This window comes from Bos indicus x Bos taurus, chromosome 5, assembly GCF_003369695.1.
Source record: "Bos indicus x Bos taurus breed Angus x Brahman F1 hybrid chromosome 5, Bos_hybrid_MaternalHap_v2.0, whole genome shotgun sequence".
NCBI classification, from domain to species: domain Eukaryota; kingdom Metazoa; phylum Chordata; class Mammalia; order Artiodactyla; family Bovidae; genus Bos; species Bos indicus x Bos taurus.
In genome coordinates this window covers 41,914,963-41,938,075 of record NC_040080.1, presented here as the reverse complement: position 1 = coordinate 41,938,075, position 23,113 = coordinate 41,914,963, and the positions used below count along the sequence as shown (strand labels likewise).

At 37.9% G+C, this 23,113-nt stretch overlaps 1 protein-coding gene across 3 annotated transcripts in view; it reads left to right on the top strand.

The window, feature by feature from the left end:
• Positions 1 to 23,113, top strand: part of AMN1 (antagonist of mitotic exit network 1 homolog) — an 85,108-nt gene that overhangs the window by 25,367 nt on the left and 36,628 nt on the right. For all 3 annotated transcript variants that reach the window (XM_027541665.1, XM_027541668.1, XM_027541667.1), the window contains 4 exons: positions 12,494 to 12,626; positions 14,105 to 14,249; positions 16,633 to 16,850; positions 17,161 to 17,217. In XM_027541665.1, the coding sequence (XP_027397466.1) occupies positions 12,494 to 12,626; positions 14,105 to 14,249; positions 16,633 to 16,850; positions 17,161 to 17,217 (553 nt within the window). The remainder of the gene's footprint in view (positions 1 to 12,493; positions 12,627 to 14,104; positions 14,250 to 16,632; positions 16,851 to 17,160; positions 17,218 to 23,113) is intronic.

The following is a 23,113-nucleotide window of genomic DNA, read 5'->3' as shown; positions in this document are numbered from 1 at the left end:
AATTCCATTCCTCTGATCTGAATAAATGTTAGTTAAGGTAATACTGGCTGTTATTTATAACCAGTAAACTCCAAGGGTTTAGCAGTGTCACACACAATATGCTTATTTCTCATTCATGTAAATACCCAGTATGGATAGTCTTAGTTGGCTGATGGCTTTCCTCTACATGGTAATTTAGGGTCCCAGGCATCTCACATCTTGTAACTGTACTATCATTAAGGACCTCCGAGTGTTCTGCATCTAGCTGCTAGTATTAGAGGCTCTCCTGCAGAGGCAAGGGGAGGCTCTGGCCAACTGTGAGGACAAAAACATTGGAAGCAGCAGTTCTGAGAAGTACTCATCATTGTGACCCCTCCCAGAATCCACCATTAGCCCCACCAAACAGCCTGTAAAAAGTAGAATTCTAAAATTTCAAAATAGGTTAAGATAACCCCTTTCATCCTGATCTTTGTCTAGAAGGTGGCCAAGAAGATGTGAATTCTTTCAGTGGATGCTCACATTTAGTGACCAAACTACCTCATTAAGATGTATGGACCAGGAGAAGGTGAAGCAGGTAGAGTTAGAAATCTCTCTAGTTGGCTTTTTTAAAAACTCCATTTATCTCTTACTGAAACCAACAGCTCAAGGATGATAAGGGATATGAAGTGTCCATCAAATACCTTGACTTTTGGTCCAGTATTGAGTAGACCTTTGCATTAAAAGATATCACACAGTCTGACTGAATATGGTCTAAAAGGCCAAAAACATAATACATTTTATGTTATGGTCATTGTGGCTGGAGTTGGTTGATCAGATTGGAACATTGACACCATAAACTGAAAAGATATCAAGAGGCATCAGTGGAGATGCCAAGACAAGTGGTCAAAGGCTCAATACAGTCAGCTTGTCAGGAGTGAGAGGGCCTATTTCACTTGGAGACAAACAGGTTAACTTTGGAAAGGAGGCACAAGGCTGGCATGTAATGGTAGTTTTAACATCAGGCACATGTAATCCTTACTTTCCTAAGCCATGATGGTGGATGTGTCATCATGTTCAGCATAATGATGAATTTCCAGTAGAAATGACGGGGATCTGGGTAGGGCATAATTAATAGTGTCATTCCAGCCCATTCCATTAGAGAATGAGCCATTGCCATATATATATATCAGCTATAATTTGTTCTATAGTTCACAGTCCTAAAGAGGAATATCTTTAATCTGCCCATCTGTAGTCTTCCAAATTGCAGACCAAGTGTAAGCAGTTGGCAATAGTCCAAAAGTCAGTAAAAACATATGGCTTAATCTTAGTAGTATTACATTATCTAAGGTAGGTATTGGCGATTTTCAGCCTTTCAAGAAATACAGTCTCAGCTCTGTCATTATAGTGTGAAAGCAGCCATAAACAACACATAAATGAACAGACATGGCTGTGTTCTAAGAAAACTTCATTTATAAAAGCAGATAACAGGCCAGATTTGGCCCATAGGTCATAGTTTTCTGACCCCTGGACCTAAGGGGGAGGCCCAGGACAATGGTCACAGCTTTTATTTACCAGAAACTACCTTTAAGAGGACTCAGATGTTGGACTTAGCAAAGTCTTAAAGAAACTACTATAAATATGTTCAAAGAACTAAATTATGCCATACTTACAGAAGTAAGGGTAAAAGTAGTTTGGCAGTTCGTCAAAAAGTTAAACATAGAATTACCATTTTTACTCACAAATTTACTCTTAGATATATAACCAACATAATTGAAATTGAGTACTCAAATATTTCTACACAAATACTCATAGCAACACTAATCACAGCAATCCAAAGGTGGAAACAACCAATATGTCCATCACCAATGAATCAATACACAAAATGTGGTATATCCATACAATGAAATATCATTCAGCCATTAAAAGGAATGAAGTACTGATACATGCTACAATGTGGATGAACCTGAGAAACATTATGCTAAATGGAAGAAACCAGACATAAAAGTTCACATTTATATGAATAAATTTATATGAAATACCTGAAATAGAAAATTCCATAGCAAAAGAAGCACATTGATGGTTTCCTGGTACTGGGGAAAGAGAGGAATGGAAACTGCCTCCTTAGTAAATGTAAATTTTCTTTTGGGCTAATGAAACAATTTTATAAGTGGATAGAAGTAGTGTTTACACAACATGAATATACAAAATGCCAAAGAATTTTACACTTTAAAAGGTTAATTTTATATTATGTGAATTTCACCTCAATTTTAAAAAATTGGAAAAAGAATTAAAGGTATGATGACAAAGTCTCATGATATAGATAAAATCATCATCGTCGTTCAGTTGATCAGTGGTATCTGACTCTTTGGCACCCCATGGACCTCAGCATACCAGGCTTCCCTGTCCTTCACCATCTCCTGGAGTTTCCTCAAATAAATGTCCATTGCATCAGTGATGCCATCCAACCATCTCTGTTGTCCCCTTCTCTTCCTGCCTTCAATCTTTCCCAGCATCAGGGGCTTTTCCAATGAATCAGCTCTTTGCCTCAGGTGGCCAGAGTATGGGAGCTTCTGCTTCAGCATCACTCCTTTCAATGTACATTCAGGATTGATTTCCTTTAGGATTGACTGGTTTGATCCCCTTGCAGTTCAAGGGACTCTCAAGAATCTTCTCCAGCCCCACAGTTCAAAGGCATCAATTCTTTGGCACTCAGCCTTTTTTATTGTCCAGCTCTCACATCCATACATGACTACTGGAAAAACCATAGCTTTAACTATACAGACCTTTGTTGGCAAAGTAATGTCTCTGCTTTTTAATATGCTGTCTGGATTTGTCATTGCTTTTCTTCCAAGGAGCAGGCGTCTTTTAATTTCATGGCTGCAGTCACCATCCACAGTGATTTTGGAGCCCAAGAAAATAAAGTCTGTCACTGTTCCCATTGTTTCCCCATCCATTGCCATGAAGTGATGGGACTGGATACCATGATCTTTGTTTATAAATGCTACGTTTTAAGCCAGCTTTTTCACTCTCCTCTTTCACCTTCATCAAGAAGCTCTTTAATTCCTCTTCACCTTCTGCCATAAGAGTGTTGTTCTCTGCATGTAACAGATAATATCAATATCTGAGGTAATTGATATTTTCCCCTGAAATCTTGATTCTAGCTTGTGCTTCATCTGGCCCAGCATTTCACATGATGTACTCTGCATATAAGTTAAATAAACAGGGTGACAATATACAGCCTTGACATATCCCTTTCACAATTTTGAACCAGTCTGTTGTTCTATCTGGTTCTAACTGTTGCTTCTTGATTTGCATACAGGTTTTGCAGGAGGCAGGTAAGGTGGTCTGGCATTCCTATCTCTTTAAGAATTTTCCACAGTTTGTTGTGATCCACACAGTCAAAGGCTGTGGACATTCTTTGGCATTGCCCTTCTTTGGGATTGTAATGAAAACTGACCTATTCCAGTCCTGTGGCCACTGCTGAGTTTTCCAAATTTGCTGGCATATTGAGTGCAACACTTTCACAACATCATCTTTTAGGATATGAAATAGGTCAGCTGAAATTCCATCACCTCCACTGGCTTTGTTTGTAGTGATGCTTCCTAAGGCCCACTTGACTTCACACTCCAGGATATCTGGCTCTAGGTGAGTTATCACACCATCATGGTTATCCACATAATTAAGATCTTTTTTGTATAGTTCTGTGTATTCTTGCCACGTCTTCTTAATTGCTTCTGCTTCTGTTGTTCCATACATTTCTCTCCTTTATTGTGCCTATCTTGGCACCATAGAGGCTATTACTTTAGAGATACAATAGAGACTATTAATGAAGAAATATAAATTATATATAAAAAAGAACCAAATGGAAATTCTGGAATTGAAAAATTACAATAACTGAAATTTAAAAATCACTCGAGGGACTCAGCAGTAGATTTGAACTGGCAGAAGAAAGAGTTATGAACTTGAAGATAAATAATAGTATGCAATCTGAAGAATGGAAGGTAAATAGGATAAGGAAATAGGGCAGAACCTCAGAGGATTACGGGATAAGCATGTCAATATACATGTGATAGGAACATGAAAACAAAAAGAGAGAAAGAGAAGAAAATAGATTCTTGAAGAAATAATAGCTAAAAGCCAGATTTAATGAGAAATATTAATCTACACATCCAAGGAACTCAGTGAATTGAAATTAACTGAATGAATTTTTAGGATAAATACAAAGAAATATAAACATACACATCAGGAGAATTCCCTGGTTGTCCTATAGTTAGGACTCCACACTCTTACTACTGAGGGCCCAGGTTCAATCCCTGATCAGGGAACTAAGATCCTGCAAGCTGCATGACATGGCCAAAAACAAAACAAAAATATCATAGTAAAAATGTTGAGGCCAAAAGAAAATCCTGAAAGCAGTAAGAGAAAAATTACTCATGTATAAGAGAACCTTAATAAGATTAACAATGAACTCCTCTTCAGAAACAATGAAAGCAGAAAACAATGGGATAACATGTTTAAAGTGCTGAAAGAAAAACCTCAACTAAGAATCCTATAAACAGCAAAACCCAACTTAAAAGTGGGAAGAGGATCTAAATAGACAGTTAAAGGAGATATACAGATGGCTTACAAGCACATGCAGAGATGCTCAACGTCATTAACTAGCAGTGAAATGTAAGTCAAAACCATAATGAGCTATTATTACATCATAGCCACTAGGATGGCAATAATAAAAGACAGATAATATCAAATATTGGAAAGGATGTTGAGAAATTGGAACCCTCATACACTGCTGGTAGGAATATAAAATGTTGTAGCCACTTTGTAAAAATAGTTTGGCAATTCCTCAAATGTTTATACTTAGAGTTACTGTATGACTCAGCAGTTTTATGTGACCCAGCAAGTGAGCTCTTAGATATGTCCCCAAAATAAATGAAAACATATGTCTACCCAAAAACTCATATATGAACATTTGTAGCAGGATTATCCATAATAGCCCAAAAATAGAAACAACTCAAGTATCAATAAACTGATGCATAGATAAACAAAATATGGTATATCCATATGATGGAATATTATTTGGCAGTAAAAATGAATGAAGTGCTGATACATGTTACTACTAGATAAACTTGAAAATGTTACGTGAAGGAAGCCAGTAATAAATTATCACATACTTTATAATTCCATTTATATGAAAAGTGCAGAATAGGCTAATCTAGAAGGCAATGGCACCCCACTCCAGTACTCTTGCCTGGAAAATCCCATGGATGGAGGAGCTTGGTAGGCTGCAGTCCTTAGGGTCGCAAAGAGTCAGACACGACTGAGTGGCTTCACTTTCATGCATTGGAGAAGGAAATGGCAACCTACTCCAGTGTTCTTGCCTGGAGAATCCCAGGGAAGGGGGAGCCTGGTGGGCTGCCGTATGGGGTTGCACAGAGTCGGACATGACTGAAGCGACTTAGCAGGAGCAGCAGCAGCAGAGAGACAGAATATGGCACCCTGTCTCTATGTGTCCTCACATGTAGAAGGGCTTGAGATTTCTCTGGAGCGTCTGATAGTTCCCTGGGCTATAGAACGTGGCGGGGATAGAGACGTGACTGCTAATGGGTATAAAATTATTTTTAGTGTATTGAAAATCTTCTGGAATTAGATACTGATGATGGATGCACAACTCTGTAGATTCACTAAAACCACTGTTATGTCAGTTATATCTTAATAAAGCAGTTACTCCCCAAATGATCCTTTTTTGCTAAGCGTTTAACTTTTAGAATAAATGACATAAATTTCTGTTAATGGTAGAGCATCTGATTTCAACATCATAACAGAGTTGAAGAGAATGAGAGCTGAGAGTGTCTAAACTTGTCACCCTTCTTATTCCTTCAGTTCAGTTCAGTTCAGTCGCTCAGTCGTGTCCGACTCTTTGCGACCCCATGAATCGCAGCACGCCAGGCCTCCCTGTCCATCACCAACTCCTGGAGTTCACTCAAACTCACGTCTATCAAGTCAGTGATGCCATCCAGCCATCTCATCCTCTGTTGTCCCCTTCTCCTCCTGCCCCCAATCCCTCCCAGCATCAGTCTTTTCCAATAAGTCTTATTACTTGCAGTCTATTAAATATGAATCACTTAAAAAATGACAGTAATATCCATGGAGATGTGCTACCCAGATCACCCTTCAAGGAAGGACTTTCTACCCACCTTCAGGATCTACCTCTGCTGACTCTGCAGTCACCTTACTTCAAGTCACACTCTTCCAGGAGCAGCCCACATCGATGGCAAGGATATAAAATCCCAGTCAAAACTAGAATTCCTGTTTAAAACCTAGGGTCTCATGCCTTTATTATGTACAAGTGTATTTTTTCCTCAGATGAAAAAATACCATTTAACTATGCTTTGGAATTTGTGAATATTCATAAGGCCCTATTATGGTCTAAATGTTTTTGTATCATATGTTGCAATCCTACCCCTAAAGGTGATGCCTTTAGTAACTGGAGCCTTTGGGAGGTGTTTAAATCATGAGGGTGGAGCTGTTACTGAAAAGTGTGGGGTCTGGCTGCTCACCGCCCAAAATCCAGTAAACAGGCCGGGTTGGTGGAAAGGAATGTTTGCTTTATTTCAGATGCCAGCAACTGGTAGGGAGGGTGAACATATGCCCAAAGGCCAACTCCCCATCCCAACAAGCAGAGAGCCGGGAGTGGGGGTTGCTACATGGAGAAACAGAAGTAATCTCTGACAGTCATCCTCAAATTGGTCATTAGTGGTCTGACCAGTGTCATCTTGGTTGTTTTCAGTTCAGTTCAGTCCAGTTGCTCAGTCACGTCTGACTCTTTGTGACCCCATGGACTGCAGCATGCCAGGCTTCTCTGTCGATCACCAACTCCCGAAGCTTGTTCAAATTCATGTCCATTGAGTTGGTGATGCCATCTAATCATCTCATCCTCTGTCGTCCCCTTCTCCTCCTGCCTTCAATCTTTCCCAGCATCAGGGTCTTATCTGGTGAGTCAGTTCTTTACATCAGGTGGTCAAAGTACTGGAGTTTCAGCCTCAGCATCAGTCCTTCCAATGAATATTCAGGACTAGTTTCCTTTTGGACAAACTGGTTGGATCTCCTTATAGTCCAAGGGACTCTCAAGAGTCTTCTCCAACACCATAGTTCAAAAGCGTCAATTCTTTGGCACTCAGCTTTCTTTATGGTCCAATTCTCACATCCATACATGACTCCTGAAAAAACCATAGCTTTGACTATATGGACCTTAGTTGGCAAAGTAATATCTCTGTTTTTTAATATGTTGTCTAGGTTTGTCATCAGAGAAGGCAATGGCACCCCACTCCAGTACTCTTGCCTGGAAAATCCCATGGACCGAGGAGCCTGGTAGGCTGCAGTCCATGGGGTCGCTAAGAGTCGGACACAACTGAGCGACTTCTCTTTGACTTTTCACTTTCATGCATTGGAGAAGGAAATGGCAACCCACTCCAGTGTTCTTGCCTGGAGAATCCCAGGGACGGGGGAGCCTGGTGGGCTGCCGTCTATGGGGTTGCACAGAGTCAAACACAACTGAAGCGACTTAGCAGCAGCAGCAGCAGGTTTGTCATAGCTTTTCTTCCAGGGAGCAAGCGTCTTTTAATTGGTTTTAATTGGTTGTTTTAGGTACAGTTAATTTTCAGTTCCAAAATCCATTTGTTACCATTTCTTTGAGGCCAGTTCTAGGAATTGTGACAGCTCATGTCATGGGTACAGTCTGGTCACTATGTAGTTAACTTATTCACCCCCATGTTTTAATATCTATAAGACAGTTCACAGGATATGGCTCAGAATATTATCTGTAGCCCTTGAGAAAGAACTAAAAGTCCTTGACTATGCTTAATGCCTACATTATTATTTGGTCTCTTTTGACTGTTTTTCTTTGTTTTCCACATTTCTCACTTCTCTGATTAAGCTTTCTCTTTGACTATAGTTTTCCACAGACAGAAGGCAGACAGAGGACATGGGGTACGGATAAGGACAATAGGGTCCTGCTCCATTTCAAAAATCTTACAAATTGGATTAGTGTCTTTACAAAGAAGCTCCAGAGAAATCCCTAGCCCCTTCTACCATAAGAGGACACATAGAGAAGGTGCCAGCTGTGGATCAGGAAGAGAGCCCTAACTCAACCATGCTGGCACTTTGATCTTAGACTTCTAGCATCCAGAACTGTGAAAATTAAAGTTCTTTTGTTTAGCAAATCTATCCAATCTATGGCATTTTGTTATTGCAATTCAACCAGACAAAGACAGTGTCCTTAAAGAGGAGGAAAACTCAGACTTTCACCATGAGGTTTGCTTTCACAACACAAAGAACACAGGATTCTCACGCAAAACTACTTCTGCCAAAGAAGTGTTAACAGTCAAAATTTACAAAGTACCTAAAGAACAAAATAGCATGAGAGAGACTCAACAGAAAATAGGACAATTGACACTTTATTAACTTCGGACAGTAGAATAACTTGAAAGATATTTTAAAACAAATATATTGGAAATGTTCAAAAACAAAGGAACAGTTATTCTTAACAGATGAATATAGATAAAATAACAGATAAATTAAAAAAAATTAAAAGTCCTAAGAAAGAAAAATGTAGTCATTGAAATAACCACCTAAATTCCCTTGTATCTTTCGTAAGAGGTGATAGACTGGACTTTGACCACATCCTGTGTGTTGAAATGAACACCTACTGGTTCCCTTCCCCCACTCCACACTTTTTCACAGTTAGCTGAATCTGAGGCCCAGCCCTCAAAACGACCTTACTTTTGAGGTCGTTACTGCAGGTCGACCTTATCCTGCTACTTGGAGTACTACTGATATGTCAGGGGACATTCAACTTTAAGGAATCCAACATGTTGTTTTCTTCCTTTGTGTGCTGTTTCTCAAGGGCCCTCTGTTCCTTATGAGTTCCTGGAAAACAGGAATGAACAGAGCTGCACACAGTTCTTAGGTCTGAGGTCATGAGGCAGAGCACATACATGGATTCCCTTCAGTGACCTTTTACTTTAATGTAAACTATTCAGTCATGTCCCTATTACTCAGATATGGATTGTCTTTTGGCCCTGTGACGATTGTTATTCACCTGGTTCTGTTTTTGCTCAACTTTATTTTTGCTGCCTAAAGCTTCCTTGTATGGGGATATATAAGCACACTCTGCCACAAATAAAGCACCCTTGTTTCACTCGAGACTTGGGTCCCCTGCATCCCTCTTTTCGTCATCTCCAGTCCCCAGGTCCCAGTCTATAAAGACCACGACATTGATAGTTGTTCACTCACTAAGTCATATATCCAACTCTTTGTGACCCTATGGTCTGTAGCACACCAGGCTCCTCTGTCCTTCACTGTCTCCGACAGTTTGCTCAGTTTCATGTCCATTGAGTCAGTGATGCTATCTAACTACCTCATCCTCTGCCACCCCTTTCTCCTTTGCTTTCAATATTTCCTTGGATCAGGGTCTTTTCCAATGAGTTGGCTATTGATAGTAGCTTTAATTAAGTGCTTTAAGAGACAAATTGAACAGGTTAGGTTTTAGCCTCTGTTGGTCAAATTAAAGTAGCTGATAAGAGTGGCATACTTCCATGAATATTTGAATTAAGCCAAGAACTTACTGGGGTGGATTGTTGGAAGAGGCAATACCATGGACCTGCACATTCTTGCTGGGTATACCAAGAATGCAGGGCCTTGATTACCTAGGCCATTTCTCAAGGTTGCATTTGTAGTAAACAGCCTTGAGAGATGAAGTATTTTTCTCCTTCCAAAAAGAGCAGTCTTGCTTCTGGTTGCTATAAAAATGGTGAACCCCCTCAAGCTCAGTGTTTCTGTCTTGTACAACCCACTACATGAGTAAACATCTATCTGGACCGACCTTCCTACATTATACTGTCGGACCTGGGACATGGATAACCAACACAAACATGAAGCTCCAGCTACTACTCTTTTTCTTTTTTTTAATTTATTTATTTTTGACTGAGCTGGGTCTTTGTTGCTGCCCATGGGCTAGTAGCAGCGACCAGGGGCTACTCTGCTCATTGCTGTGGCTTCTCTTGTTATGGAGCACAGGCTCTAGGATGCACAGGCTCATGGTTGTGAAGTATGGGGTTAAGTTGCTCAGCAGCATGTCAGTTCTTAATTCCTAGACCAGGGTTCGAACCCCAGTCCCCTGCATTGGCAGGCAGATTCTTAACCACTGGACCACCAGGGAAGATCCCTGGCTACTGCTCTTATCCTGAGTAATAAAGTCATTTTTCACTGACCCAGCATTCTTCTGCCAGCATTCATAAAATGATAATAAAGCTAACTCATAAACTGGTAAGTAGGATCAACTCTCAGATTCTGCACGACTCTTGACAGTTACAAAAATCTATTACAAGAGAGTTTTTAAGTAAAAAATGAGAGGTAAGGGACTTCCCTGTGGTCCAGTGGTTAAGACTCCACGTTCTCACTGCAAGCAGCATGGCTTCCATCCCTGGTCAAGGAACTAAGATCCCACATGATGCAACTAAGACCCAGCACAGCCAAATAAATAACTACTTTTTTAAAAATACAAGTATTGCAAACTAAGAATTCTACAGATTTAGTAGAAAGAATAAGAACATAGAAGAATTAAAAGATACTAATCAATGAATAATCACATACACAGTGGCTCAGATGGTAAAGAACCTGTCTGCAATGCTAGAGGCCTGGGTTCAATCCATGGATTGGGAAGATCCCTTGGAGAAGGAAATGTATTCTTGCCTGAAAAATCCCATGGACATGAGAGTCTGGTAGGCTACGGTCCATGGGGTTGCAAAGTGTTGGACATGACTGAGAGATTAACACTAACACACATAATATATTTATATGCACATACATGTACATACACAGAGAGAGATATTTAGACACGCATATATAAAACACAGAAAGAGAACATTACAACTCTCAGATAGAAAATATACATTTTCTGAATATTTATAGAGCACATACAAAATTAGTTATGTATTTGACCACAAAAATAGCTCATAGATTTAAGTAAAAAGCAAAATAGATAGAAGATATGAATAGATTATTTTGAGGAAAGACTATCTAGATAGCCAGCAACTTTATGAAAAGATGTTAAATTTACTAGAAATTAGAGAAATAAGAATTAAATTAGTAATGAGATACTAGTTTTCACCCATGAGATCTGTCAACATTTAAGAGTAAGCAGACGGTAAAAATCGTGCTCAGTGAAAAACTAAACAAATCTATGACAAATACCACACGCATAAATTAGAAATACATCCATAGAACAATCATGTTAAAAGGATACATACAACAAAAGGATACATATTAGACATAAGAATGATTTCCTAGAGCTGGGGGACGAGATTGGGAAATGGACATAATGAAAATAAATGGAAAAATAAATAAAATGAACAATAACATCTGTTGCTTAGCGATGTAGAGGAAAAGGAACTCTCCAACACTTCCGATGGAAATATGAAGAAAATAATCTGACAACATATGTTATATCCTAGAAACAGTGGAATGTTCCTCAATAGGGGATGACTAAGTCATCCACACTATGAAATACAATATTTAGCCACTAAAGGAGAATTAAAACTATACTTGATGCTTTAAAGAATTATTATTAAATGAAAGAGCTTGTAGAAAAGTGAGTATACACTGATGCCATTCTAAGAAACAGTGATCTCTCCCCACCCCCACCCTAACTTGTAAAAGTATGTGTGAGAACATAGATACATGTGTGAGTGAATGTGTGTGTGTGTACAAGCACAGGAAAAATAAGAATATACAAGGAATAGCATGAGGAACTAAACTAATGGAGAAAGAAAGGCAGAGGCAACCAAAAGAAGAAAAGAAAAAGAAAAAGACTGCACTAAAAAAATTCAAGTGTGTATATGTGAAAGTATTTGTAGGCAGAAACTAAGAAAGATTTGTATTTATTTAACATACAAGTATCTCAGATAGTTGGGATTTCAGGCCACATATCAATATGAAATATGTTGGTTGTATGGGTCTTGGTTGTTGCCTGCCTTGATAACTCTGTAATATATAATACTGGCACTAAGTTTATTATCTCTGTGATTTGTACTATTTGTGGAATCTTTGTGGTTACAGTTCTTTCTTGGTTCTTATACCTGTACAATTTTTAAGAAAAATAGTGAAGGCGAGTTTGTTGGATTAACACATAAAATTTGTCAATTAATAGGCCCTAGTTTAATGTTTACTTAGGAATGTATGTGACTAAAAGCTTGGTAGTAACTATATGTCTTAGGAATTGGAGAGACTGACTTAAGAAAAATTCTTTGTCATTCAGAATGCATTTTAGTAAGTGATGGATGCTGAGAAAAAGTTGTAGAGGAAAAGGGCAACTTGTTCATAACTGAGGCTTTTGAATCTTACCAAGCTTAAGTTGTAAATATTCATATAAAATGTGCACCCATTTTTTCTACGAACTAAGTGCTAACAAATGCATTAAACAAATATTAGAAGTCAATACCTGTATAGTGTAATTTACTGTATTGTATTTGTATTTCAGATGCCTTTGGTGCTTCATGAAGAATATTTCTAGATATATCACAGACATTAAGCCTTTGCCACCCAACATAAAAGATAGACTCATCAAAATTATGAGCGTGCAGGGGCAGATAACAGATTCAAACATAAGTGAGGTAAGAAAATATATAACTGTAAAGCAAGCTTATTATATTTTACTGGTCAGCTATGGTTTCAGATTTTTGGAACAATGTTTTATATTAGGACGAGTAATTTTAGAATATACTAAAGTTATTTTTTTCTCCAGATAACCATAATGTCCTGTGTAATAGCTTCTAAAATAATCTCCCATTGACTTCCCTGGGGGTCAGAGGTTAAGACTCAACGCTTCCGATGCAGGGGGTGCAGATTTCATTCCTGGTTGGGGAACTAAGATCCCACGTGCTGAGCAGCCAAAAAACAAATAAAATAAAAATTAAAAATCTTCTCCCACTGTTCCTTCAGTTATTCCCCTTGTCTTCATGGTACCAACATCCATGAACTGCATATTTTCAAGAAATGTTAAACTTTTGGGTTAAGTATACCTTAGTAAATCTAGAAAAAATTAAAATGCAGAGTGAAAAAACAAATGGCAAAAAAAAAAAAGACCCACAAGAAGAAATATGAATGTTACATTGTGACTCTAGGACACAAACCATACCTATGTGTAAAAGTACAGTGTATAGTACACTTGGTTATTTTCTATTTTATTCTAGTATGTCTTATTTCAATTAAAAAATGTTGTTCATAGCCTACTAGATTGCTTTTATCCATTCAAGGATAACAATCAGTTAAAAATCATTCTTCTAAACTCTTTTCATTCTTCTTCTGGCTACCTCACTCCATCTAACTTATACTTACTCCCTTTCCCTATATATATGTTAGTTGCTCAGTCGTGTCTGACTCTTTGCGACTCCATGGACTGTAGCCCACTAGACTCCTCTGTCCGTGGGATTCTCCAGGCAAGAATACTGAGTGGGTTGTCATGCCCTTCTCCAGGCGATCTTTCATATCCAGGAATTGAACCCAGGTCTCCCACATTATAGGCAGATTCTTTACCAACTGAGCTTCCCAGGAAGCCCTTTCCCTAATTAAGCTAAAATTAACAATTCTGTAAGGGAGAATGTATAGTAAAGCTTCTGGCCTGAATAAAAATACCAGCTTTGCCACTCTTTCTGACACTGAACCTCAGTTCTCTTAATTGTAAAATGGGTTTGCAACTATCATCACTCACTGCCTACAGAGATTAAAGACTTGTACCTGCTGAACAAAGAGGCACATAGCTAGAATCTCTCATGATAGTCAGAAACTACTGGAAGAGGATAAGCACCCCACTACCTTGGTTCTGCTTCCATATCTAATGGGTTCTTATTCTGTACCAGCTGTCTCAGTAGAGCTCTGTGTCCCAGCAAGACTTTGGGGACACTATAAGCTGCACCCTCAGTTGGAATTAGACTTGGTTTTTTCTACTTTTTGTATCTGTCTTCACACAAATGCATTTCTGTATTCTTTGCTATAGCCATTTCTCTGTTATGGTCATCAAAACACTAAATATGGAATAAATATTTATGTTTATAGGAAATTTTAATTTTTCAAAATAATGTATATATTATAGATTTTACATCCTGAAGTCCAAACTCTAGATCTACGAAGCTGTGATATTTCAGATACTGCTCTCCTGCACCTATGTAACTGCAGAAAACTGAAGAAATTAAATTTAAATTCCTCAAAAGAAAACAGAATTTCCATAACTTCAAAAGGTATGTTTATTAACACTGAATGAATTGGTAGAAACTATTCACCATAGTTTTGGAGCAGAGAAGGGGGAAGATATATTAAAAGATATGAAGATATTAAAAGATATTAAAAGTATGAAGATGTCAGTCAGTCAGTTCAGTCGCTCAGTTGTGTCTAGCTCTTTGCTACCCCATGGACTACAGCACGCCAGGCTTCTCTGTCCATCACCAACTCCCAGAGCTTGCTCAAACTCATGTCCATTGAGTTGGTGATGCTGTCCAACCATCTCATCCTCTGTCATCCCCTTCTCTTCCCGCCTTCAATCTTTCCCAGCATCAGGGTCTTTTCCAATGAGTCAGTTCTAAGAACCCCATGAACAGTATGAAGGTGTCAAAGAAATAGAAACTATATTTATCAATAAAAATATTCAAAATAAGCTAGAGAATCCTAATTAGAATTCTTGCTTATAATCAGTGCTGAAAGTTAGGAAATACATTGTCACTATTTAAATTTTAAACATATTTAAAATAAACATGGCTAGATAAATATTTTAAATATTTTGCCTAGTATAGTGAAACAAGAAATGACCAGTTCATAACTTTGTTAAGACTTTTTTGTTGTAATATTACAACAGAAAGTTAAATCATAAGCAAATATTTACTAGGTTCTCTCCTATCAGCCTGTATAACACATAGTTTTGTAGCCAGAACTGCCCCATTTTGAGCTGCACAAAACTTGAAACATTTATTTTCCACTCCTGCTGACCTAAGCATGCCTCAAAACTGTTTTAGACAATGACTAATTGACTAAGAAAGAACTAATCTTGCTTGCTTAATTCCAGATACCAACTTCAAGGACATTGGCAGGGAAGCTGAAACAATTTAGACTATAAACCAGTCACATAGCAAAATCACCAAGTTCTCTGAAAGATATAAAGGTCTAACACACACTCCTAAGTTGTTTTCACAGGAAGCAGACCAGATGAAAACTGCTGACTGCAAGCATGTAACTCCCAGACCAGTTGAAACCAGAAGACTGGTGATGTTTGAAACTTTACCTTGATGCCAACCAATCTGAGAACTGTGTATGAACTGCTTGTGTACCTTGCAGCCCCCTCCCTCACATAAGCTTTAGAAGCTTTATCTCCCAACTGGCAACTTGGAGATGCTCTTGAGGATGTCAGTCTACCATCTCCCCAGTTTGCCCCCTTCCTGACTAAAGCAACTTGAAGTTTTCCACCAACACTTGTCTCTTGAGATTTGACCTTCTGAGTGGCAGGAAGCTGAAACTGGGTTTGGTACTGACCTTGTCCAGTTACAGTGTTTTATAACCAGGCAGACTGCATGTATCAGTGTGACTGTTACATGAATTAATGGATTTTTACCATTTTTTAAAAATATAAAATTTTTACTCTTTTCAATATAAGAAAGAGGGAGTTATTTGGCTACCTAGGTTTCTGGAAAATTTTGTAGGTAGTTGGCTCTATTTTACAATTAGCTTGGTTAGCAAGTTAGGATATTCATAATACTGCAAGGAAGCATAAGTTTTAAAATGTTTACACAAATACTGACTCTCTAAAAAGAACTTTCATGCTGAACACTAATGAATAAAGTAAGAGTTCTTTCTTAAGACATAGTAAACAATAAAAATGACCTACACACGAATTTACCATCTTCCATTTTGTGTATTTTGCCCGTAAAGGTGTCTTTTAACAGTGCTATAATGTTTGTCCATGGCTGAAGGGCCCAGGATTCCTTCAGTACTCTTTTTATTTATATGGCACATCATCACATACCTGTCACCAAAGTGCTTTTACATCAGTTTAATTGGATTTAAGGGCCTCTCTTTTCTTGACCCTCGGTAAAATTTAAGATTCGTCCAGGCTAACAGAGAAGGAGCTTGGTGGTAGGAAAGGGTAGAATCAAAGAGGGAGGGGAAAACACAGAAACATGGGTATGATTTCTAAGGATAAGCATGAAAGCTATTACTTAAGACATTTGTGGCATTTAACTTTTGATTTTTTTTTTCAGAGTCTACAAGAAAATTAACTTTATTACTTTAAAACTTTTAACAAAAAGGAGAATCATTACTATTTAATTACCTAATTTGGTTCTGAATGATATTTGGTCATTTCTTAAAAGCAAATCTAATCATAAAAAGGCATGTCATTAATTGCAGCTATTCTGAAGACTATACTACAGATTGTATAGAGAATTCTTGAAACATTCTAAAAGAGTTTTAAATAATGACAGCATCACTAGAAAAATAGTATATTCCCCATATGAACTGCTTTGGAAAAGGCTAATTGGATGTATCAGTACTGGTGATTACTAAAATAAAAATCAGTCACATTTCTCATAGATAAACATCTATAGCTCATTGATATGGAATTATATCTTCCCTCAGGAATAAAAGCTGTGGCTTCATCTTGTTCTTACCTGCATGAAGCTTCTTTGAAAAGATGCTGCAATCTCACTGATGAAGGAGTCCTTGCTCTTGCACTCAATTGCCGGCTGTTAAAGATCATTGATTTAGGAGGCTGCTTAGGTATTACTGATGTGTCCTTGCAGGCATTAGGAGAAAACTGCGCATTTTTGCAGTGTGTTGATTTTTCAGCTACTCAGGTAAATGAAATAAAACTTGAAATGTAGAGACTGTATGTATTTATTTGCCCAGTATATTTCCATAACTCATCAGACACAATTTTTTTGTTGTTGCTGAAATTATTAACTTCATATTTTGATAGTTAAATAATTGCAATATAATTTGGCACCCTCCCCTCAATTGTTTTAAGTAAGGGTAGAAGGTATGTGGTGGCTAAAACACATGTTTGCTAAATGGGAGGAAATAAAACAATATCTAAATAATAATTTTTGGAAAAATATGCTTCCATCATCTCCATTTATGTGCTGTGTTCTTTTTCCCTTTGCTTAGGTATCTGACCATGGTGTGGTTGCGCTTGTTAGTGGACCTTGTGCCAAGAAGTTAGAGGTAATTTAAAAATATCTATAAAGATGATGATAATTGAATTTATATTATCCTCAGAAATTCTTTATTAAACCTAGAAGACAACCAGTGCCTTATTCTCAGTTAGGTATTTCCAAGGACTTTTTTCCCTTCCGCCTCTTTATTCCAGAGTGAAAAAAAACTGGTAAAGTTAGGAGATGAAGTATGCTCTATAAAAAACCCATTTTACTTCCAATAAATATTCTTATTTTCCAGAGGTTTAACTTCTAATACATTTAAGGATAGTCTTATTATGGATAAAGATAATGAAAATTTATCAATGTAAAATGACATCCTTTAGAATTTTCATGTCTGACTGATATTTTTACCAGGACTACTTATGCTCTTGCCAGTGTCTTTTTCTTGACATCATATTTATTCTCTCTTGATCATCTTTTTCTGAATCTATGAAGGCATCCAGAATATACCACTGTGGCATAAAGATTATTTTGAGCTGAAGATGTCTAAGAAACAACAGAGGTTAAAGAAAAAGACTTCGTCTGAACCGCCTCCCATCCCCACTCTTTGCCTAAAAGCAGACACTTCTAAAATAATTAAAATGCCTCAAATTCTTTTTAAGAAAGATTTTCAGATGAGAAATTGCATTAAACAGGCATTGTCACAAGATTATCATAACTCCCATCTATTTTCCTAAAGGTCCATTTTGTCTTCCCTAAAAGTCATTTGTATGACTGTTAAGTATCCTTTCTCCCCCTCCTCTTCCCCTATTAAGATGATATATAAACTAAATTCTAGCCATTTCTTTGAACCACGACCTTTGAGCTTGTGAATAAATTTTGCCTTTCCTCTTGTTAATCTTATTGTCAGTTTAATTTAAAGGCTTCCAAAGACAAATATAAGCGGATAGAGGTTTTTCCTCCCCCAGAAGCCACATTTTGCAGCTGTTTAAAAAGATCTTAAATTAGTGTTCCTCCTTTGTATTCAATGACAGATGTGGCAGCTATAACCTGTTTCTAAATATTAAGAAGTCTTTTGTCCCAAGATTTTGATTTTTTTTCCTTTCCCAGTTTACAGTGTTTTAGTTTGTTTTTACTCTTAATTAAAAGCTGTGCTTTTCAACAAAAAGTCACATCAAATCCTTTCTGGAAGTAAGCAGCCCATAAATGAATTATACATGTTAGTAACCACTATTAGAATGGTGGTGCCATGTTTTTGCCAGAATATTTCTGCTTGATTTATTGCCCAAAGAATTTTTTGTGTGATGTTTATATATCTTCATCCTGCTTATATGTATATATATGTGTGTTTGTATATATAAAATAGCATATATATTTTAATGAATCTTTTCATTAAGAAATTTATTTTTTTTTAAATGAAGTTCCAAATTCCAAATGGGGCAATAAACTGTCAAGACTTTTACTGTTTTAAATAGAAACATTTGTTGAGTACTTAATATACTATCCTCCATGCTACTGCCTTATATTCATTAGATTATTTTATTTTTACATTATCCTATAATCACCATCAATTTTATCAAAGCTCTCAAACATTTAACCTAGTTTATCACGTCCTAATAAAACCACCAGGAAATTAGTTGTTGTGCAGTGGTAGGGAATATACCTACACATTTACTTCAGCTTTATAAAATAAAGAGTACCTAGGCAGACTGAGGAAAAAATCCAATAACCAGTGCATTGGTCATTGTAATGTTATTGAATTTGTCATTTTTTCAGTTTTCCAAAGCTTATTTCTGTAAGTATCAAAATATTTTAATGAAAATCTTTCTAAAATTTGTTAGAACTTAATTCCTTCCTTAAACAAAGGAACATATTTTAACATTTGACTCATTGCATCTTTGTGACCACAATTTCTGACAAATTGAAATGCAAACATCTTCATTTTTTTTAACTGATTCTTCTCTTTTGGGTAATATATATACCTACATTTTTCAGATACCCCATTTTTAACCTATTGCTTTTAATTTGTTCAGTTCCCGGAAATTAGGGGCTTCCCTCATAGCTCAGTTGGTAAAGAATCCACCTGCAATGTAGGAGACCTAGGTTCAATTCCTGGATCAGGAATATCCACTGGAGAAGCGATAGGCTACCCACTCCAGTATTCTTGGGCTTCTCTTGTGGCTCAGCTGGTTAAGAATCCACCTGCAATGCAGGAGACCTGGGTTCGATCCCTGGGTTAGGAAGATCCCCTGGAGAAGGAAAAGGTTACCCACTCCAGCATTCTGGCCTGGAGAATTCCATAGACTGCATAGTCCGTGGGGTCTCAAAGAGTTGAACATGACTGAGTGACTTTCACTTTGATTTTCTGGGAAGTTAAATATCAAGGTTGCTAAATAGTTTATAATTTGAAAATAAATTTGATTAAAAGTCTAAGAACCTCTCCTAAAGATTGCCATTTAGTAAAAACATATGTTACAGCATTTATGGGCTTCCCTGGTGGCTCAGATGGTAAAGAATCTGCCTGCAATGTGGGAGACCTGGGTTTGATCCCTGGGTTGGGAAGATCCCCTGGCGAAGGAAACGGCTACCCAGTCCAGTATTCTTTCCTGGAGAATTCCACGGACAGAGGAGCCTGGCAGTCTACAGCCCATGGGGTCGCAAACAGTTGGACATGACTGAGCACCTTTCACATACACACAGCATTAATTGAATGTCAGTATTGACTCTGAAATCTTTATTGGTCTGAGTTCTCAATGAGAGCGGATCATTTTGTTCTTCACTCAGTCATCATTCTATACCTAGGTTTAACTACAGTTCCAGTCACACAGTAGTACCTCAATAAACGTTGTCATATTTTAAACTTTATATCAGTCATTTTATAGTTTTCCACAATCTTCATGGTTAAAATTTAATTTGCTGTGAAAGAATTATTCATTTACTAAACAAATATTTATTGGGTATCTGCTAAGTTCTAGGCACTGTCATATCAGAGAACAAAATCTGTCCATGTTATGTATCACTTTTCCTTAATTGATTTTCTGATGTTGGTACTTCAGCTTATTTACAGCTTTTATCTATTGGAAATAATCATATGTTGGGACATATCACCTTTTCTTCTTTTACTATAATTAAGTCCCTAAAACAACACAAGTGGATCAATTCTATGTCATTGCCTACTGTTGTTCTTCAGTCTCTTAAGTCGTGTCCCACTCTTTGTGACCCCATACCATAGCACAGCAGGCTCCTCTGTCCTCCACCATCCCCTACAGTTTGTTCAAATTCATGTCCATTGGGTTGGTGATACTATCTAACCATCTTGTCCTCTGCTACCCCCTTCTCCTTTTGCCTTCAATCTTCCCCAGAACCAGAGTCTTTTGCAGTGAGTCAACTCTTCATATCAGGTGGCCAAAGTATTGGAGCTTCAGCTTCAGCATTTGTCCTTCCAAAGAATATTCAGGGTTGATTTCCTCTAGGAACGACTGGTTTGATCTTGCAGTTCAAGGGACTGTCATGAGTCTTCTCCAACAACACAGTTTGAAAGCATCAATTCTTCAGCACTCAGCCTTTCTTGTGAGGTCAGAGAAGCCTGGGGTGCTACAGAATGGGGTTGAAAAGTGTTGGACACGACTTAGCGACTGAACAACAATAACATACAATGAGAACAACAGATGGAAGGAACAGTGTTCAGCTTAGGTTTCATTTAAAGTATATTAAGGCATTTAAAAGAAAATATTCAATTCTGGCAAATACAGGTCCTAGCAAAAATTTCAAATTCACAACATAAACTTCATGGGAAACAACATAGCAATGTGAATTTGCTGCTGCTAAGTCGCTTCAGTCATGTCCAACTCTGTGCAACGGCATAGAGTCGCACATAGATGTAGGCTGCCATAAATGGCAGCCCACCAGGCTCCTCTGTCCCTGGGATTCTCCAGGCAAGAACACTGGAGTGGGTTGCCATTTCCTTCTCCAGCACATGAAAGCGAAAAGTGAAAGTGAAGTCACTCAGTCATGTCCGACTCTTAGTGACCCCACGGACTGAAGCCTACCAGGCTCCTCCGTCCATGGGATTTTCCAGGCAAGAGTACTGGAGTGGGGTGCCATTGCCTTCTCCAAATGTGAATTTAGGACCTTTTAAAAAACTCTCACATCTATACATGACTACTGGAAAAACCATAGCTTTGACTATAAGAATCTTTGTCAGCAAAGTGAAGTCTCTGCTTTTTAATACACTATCTAGGTTTGTCATCACTTTCCTTCCAAGCAGCAAGCATCTTTTCATTACATGGGTGCAGTCACCATTCACAGTGATTTTGGAGCCCAAGAAAATATAACCTGTCACTTCTTCCACTTTTTGCCTCCTGTCACTGCCTCCACTTTTTGCCATTAAGTGATGGCACCAGACGCCATGATCTTGTGTTTTTTGAATGTTGAGTTTCAAGGCAGCTTTTTCACTCTCCTCTTTCACCTTCATCAAGAGGCTCTTCAGTTCCTCTTCATTTTCTGCCGTTAGAGTGGTATCATCTACATATCTGAGGTTGTTGATATTTCTCCAGCAGTCTTGTATTCCAGCTTGTGCTTCATCCAGCCTGGCACTTTGCATGATGTACTCTGCATATAAGTAAAATAAGCAAGGTGACAATATACAGCCTTATTGTACTCCTTTCCTAATTTTGAACCAACCCATTATTCCATGTCCATTTCTAATTGTTGTTTCTGACCTGCATATAGGTTTCTTGGGAGACAGGTAAGGCAATCTGCTACTCTCATCTCTTTAATAATTTTCCACAGTTTGTTGTGATCCACACAGTCAAAGGCTTTAGCATAGTTGATGAGGCAGAAGCAGATATTTTTTGGAACTCCCTTGCTTTCTCCATGATCCAAAGAATGTTGCCAATTTGATCTCTGGTTCCACTGCCTTTTCTAAACCCAGCCTGTACATCTAAAGTTTCTTTGTTCACATACTGCTGAAGCCTAGCTTGAAGAATTTTGAACACTACCTTGATAGTATGTGAAATGAGTGCAATTGTATGGTAGTTGGAATATTCTTTAGCATTGCCCTTCTGTGGGATTGAAATGAAAACTGAACTTTTCCAGGCCTGTGGTCACTACTGAATTTTCCAAATTTGCTGGCATATTGAGTGCAGCACTTTCACAGCATCATCTTTTAGAATTTGAAATAACTCAGCTAGAATTCCATCACTTCAACTTGCTTTGTTCGTAATATGCTTCCTAAAGCCCCATTGACTTCTCACTCCAGGATGTCCAACACTAGATGAGTGACCACACCATCATTATTATCTGGGTCATTAAGGCCTTTCTTGTATAGTTCTGTGTATTTTTGCACCTCTTCTTAATACCTTCTGCTTCTGTTAGGTCCTTACCATTTCTGTCCTTTATCATGCCCATCCTTGCATGAAATGTTCCCTTGATATCTCCCATTTTCTTGAAGAGATCTCTAGTCTTTCTCATTCTATTGTTTTCCTCTGTTTCTTTGCATTGTTCATTTAAGAAAGCTTTCTTATCTCTCTTTGCTATTCTCTGGAACTCTGCATCCAGTGCGTGTATCTTTCTTTCCCCTTCTCCCTTGCCTTTTGTTTCTCTTCTATCCTCAGCTATTTGTAAAGCTTCTTCAAATAACCACTTTGCCTTCTTGCATTTCTTTTTCTTTGGCATGGATTTTGGTCACTGCCTCCTGTACAGTGTTATAAACCTCATTTAATAATAATCTCATATAAATGTCCATAGTTCTTGAGGCACTCTCTCTATCAGATCTAATCTCTTGAATCTATTCATCACCTCTACTGTATAACCATAAGGGATTTTATTTAGGTCATACCTGAATGGCTTAGTGGATTTCTCTATTTCCTTCAATTTAAGCCTGAATTTTGCAATAAGGAGCTCACGATATGAGCCACACTCAGCTCTGGCTCTAGGTATAGAGCTTCTCCATCCTCGGCTTA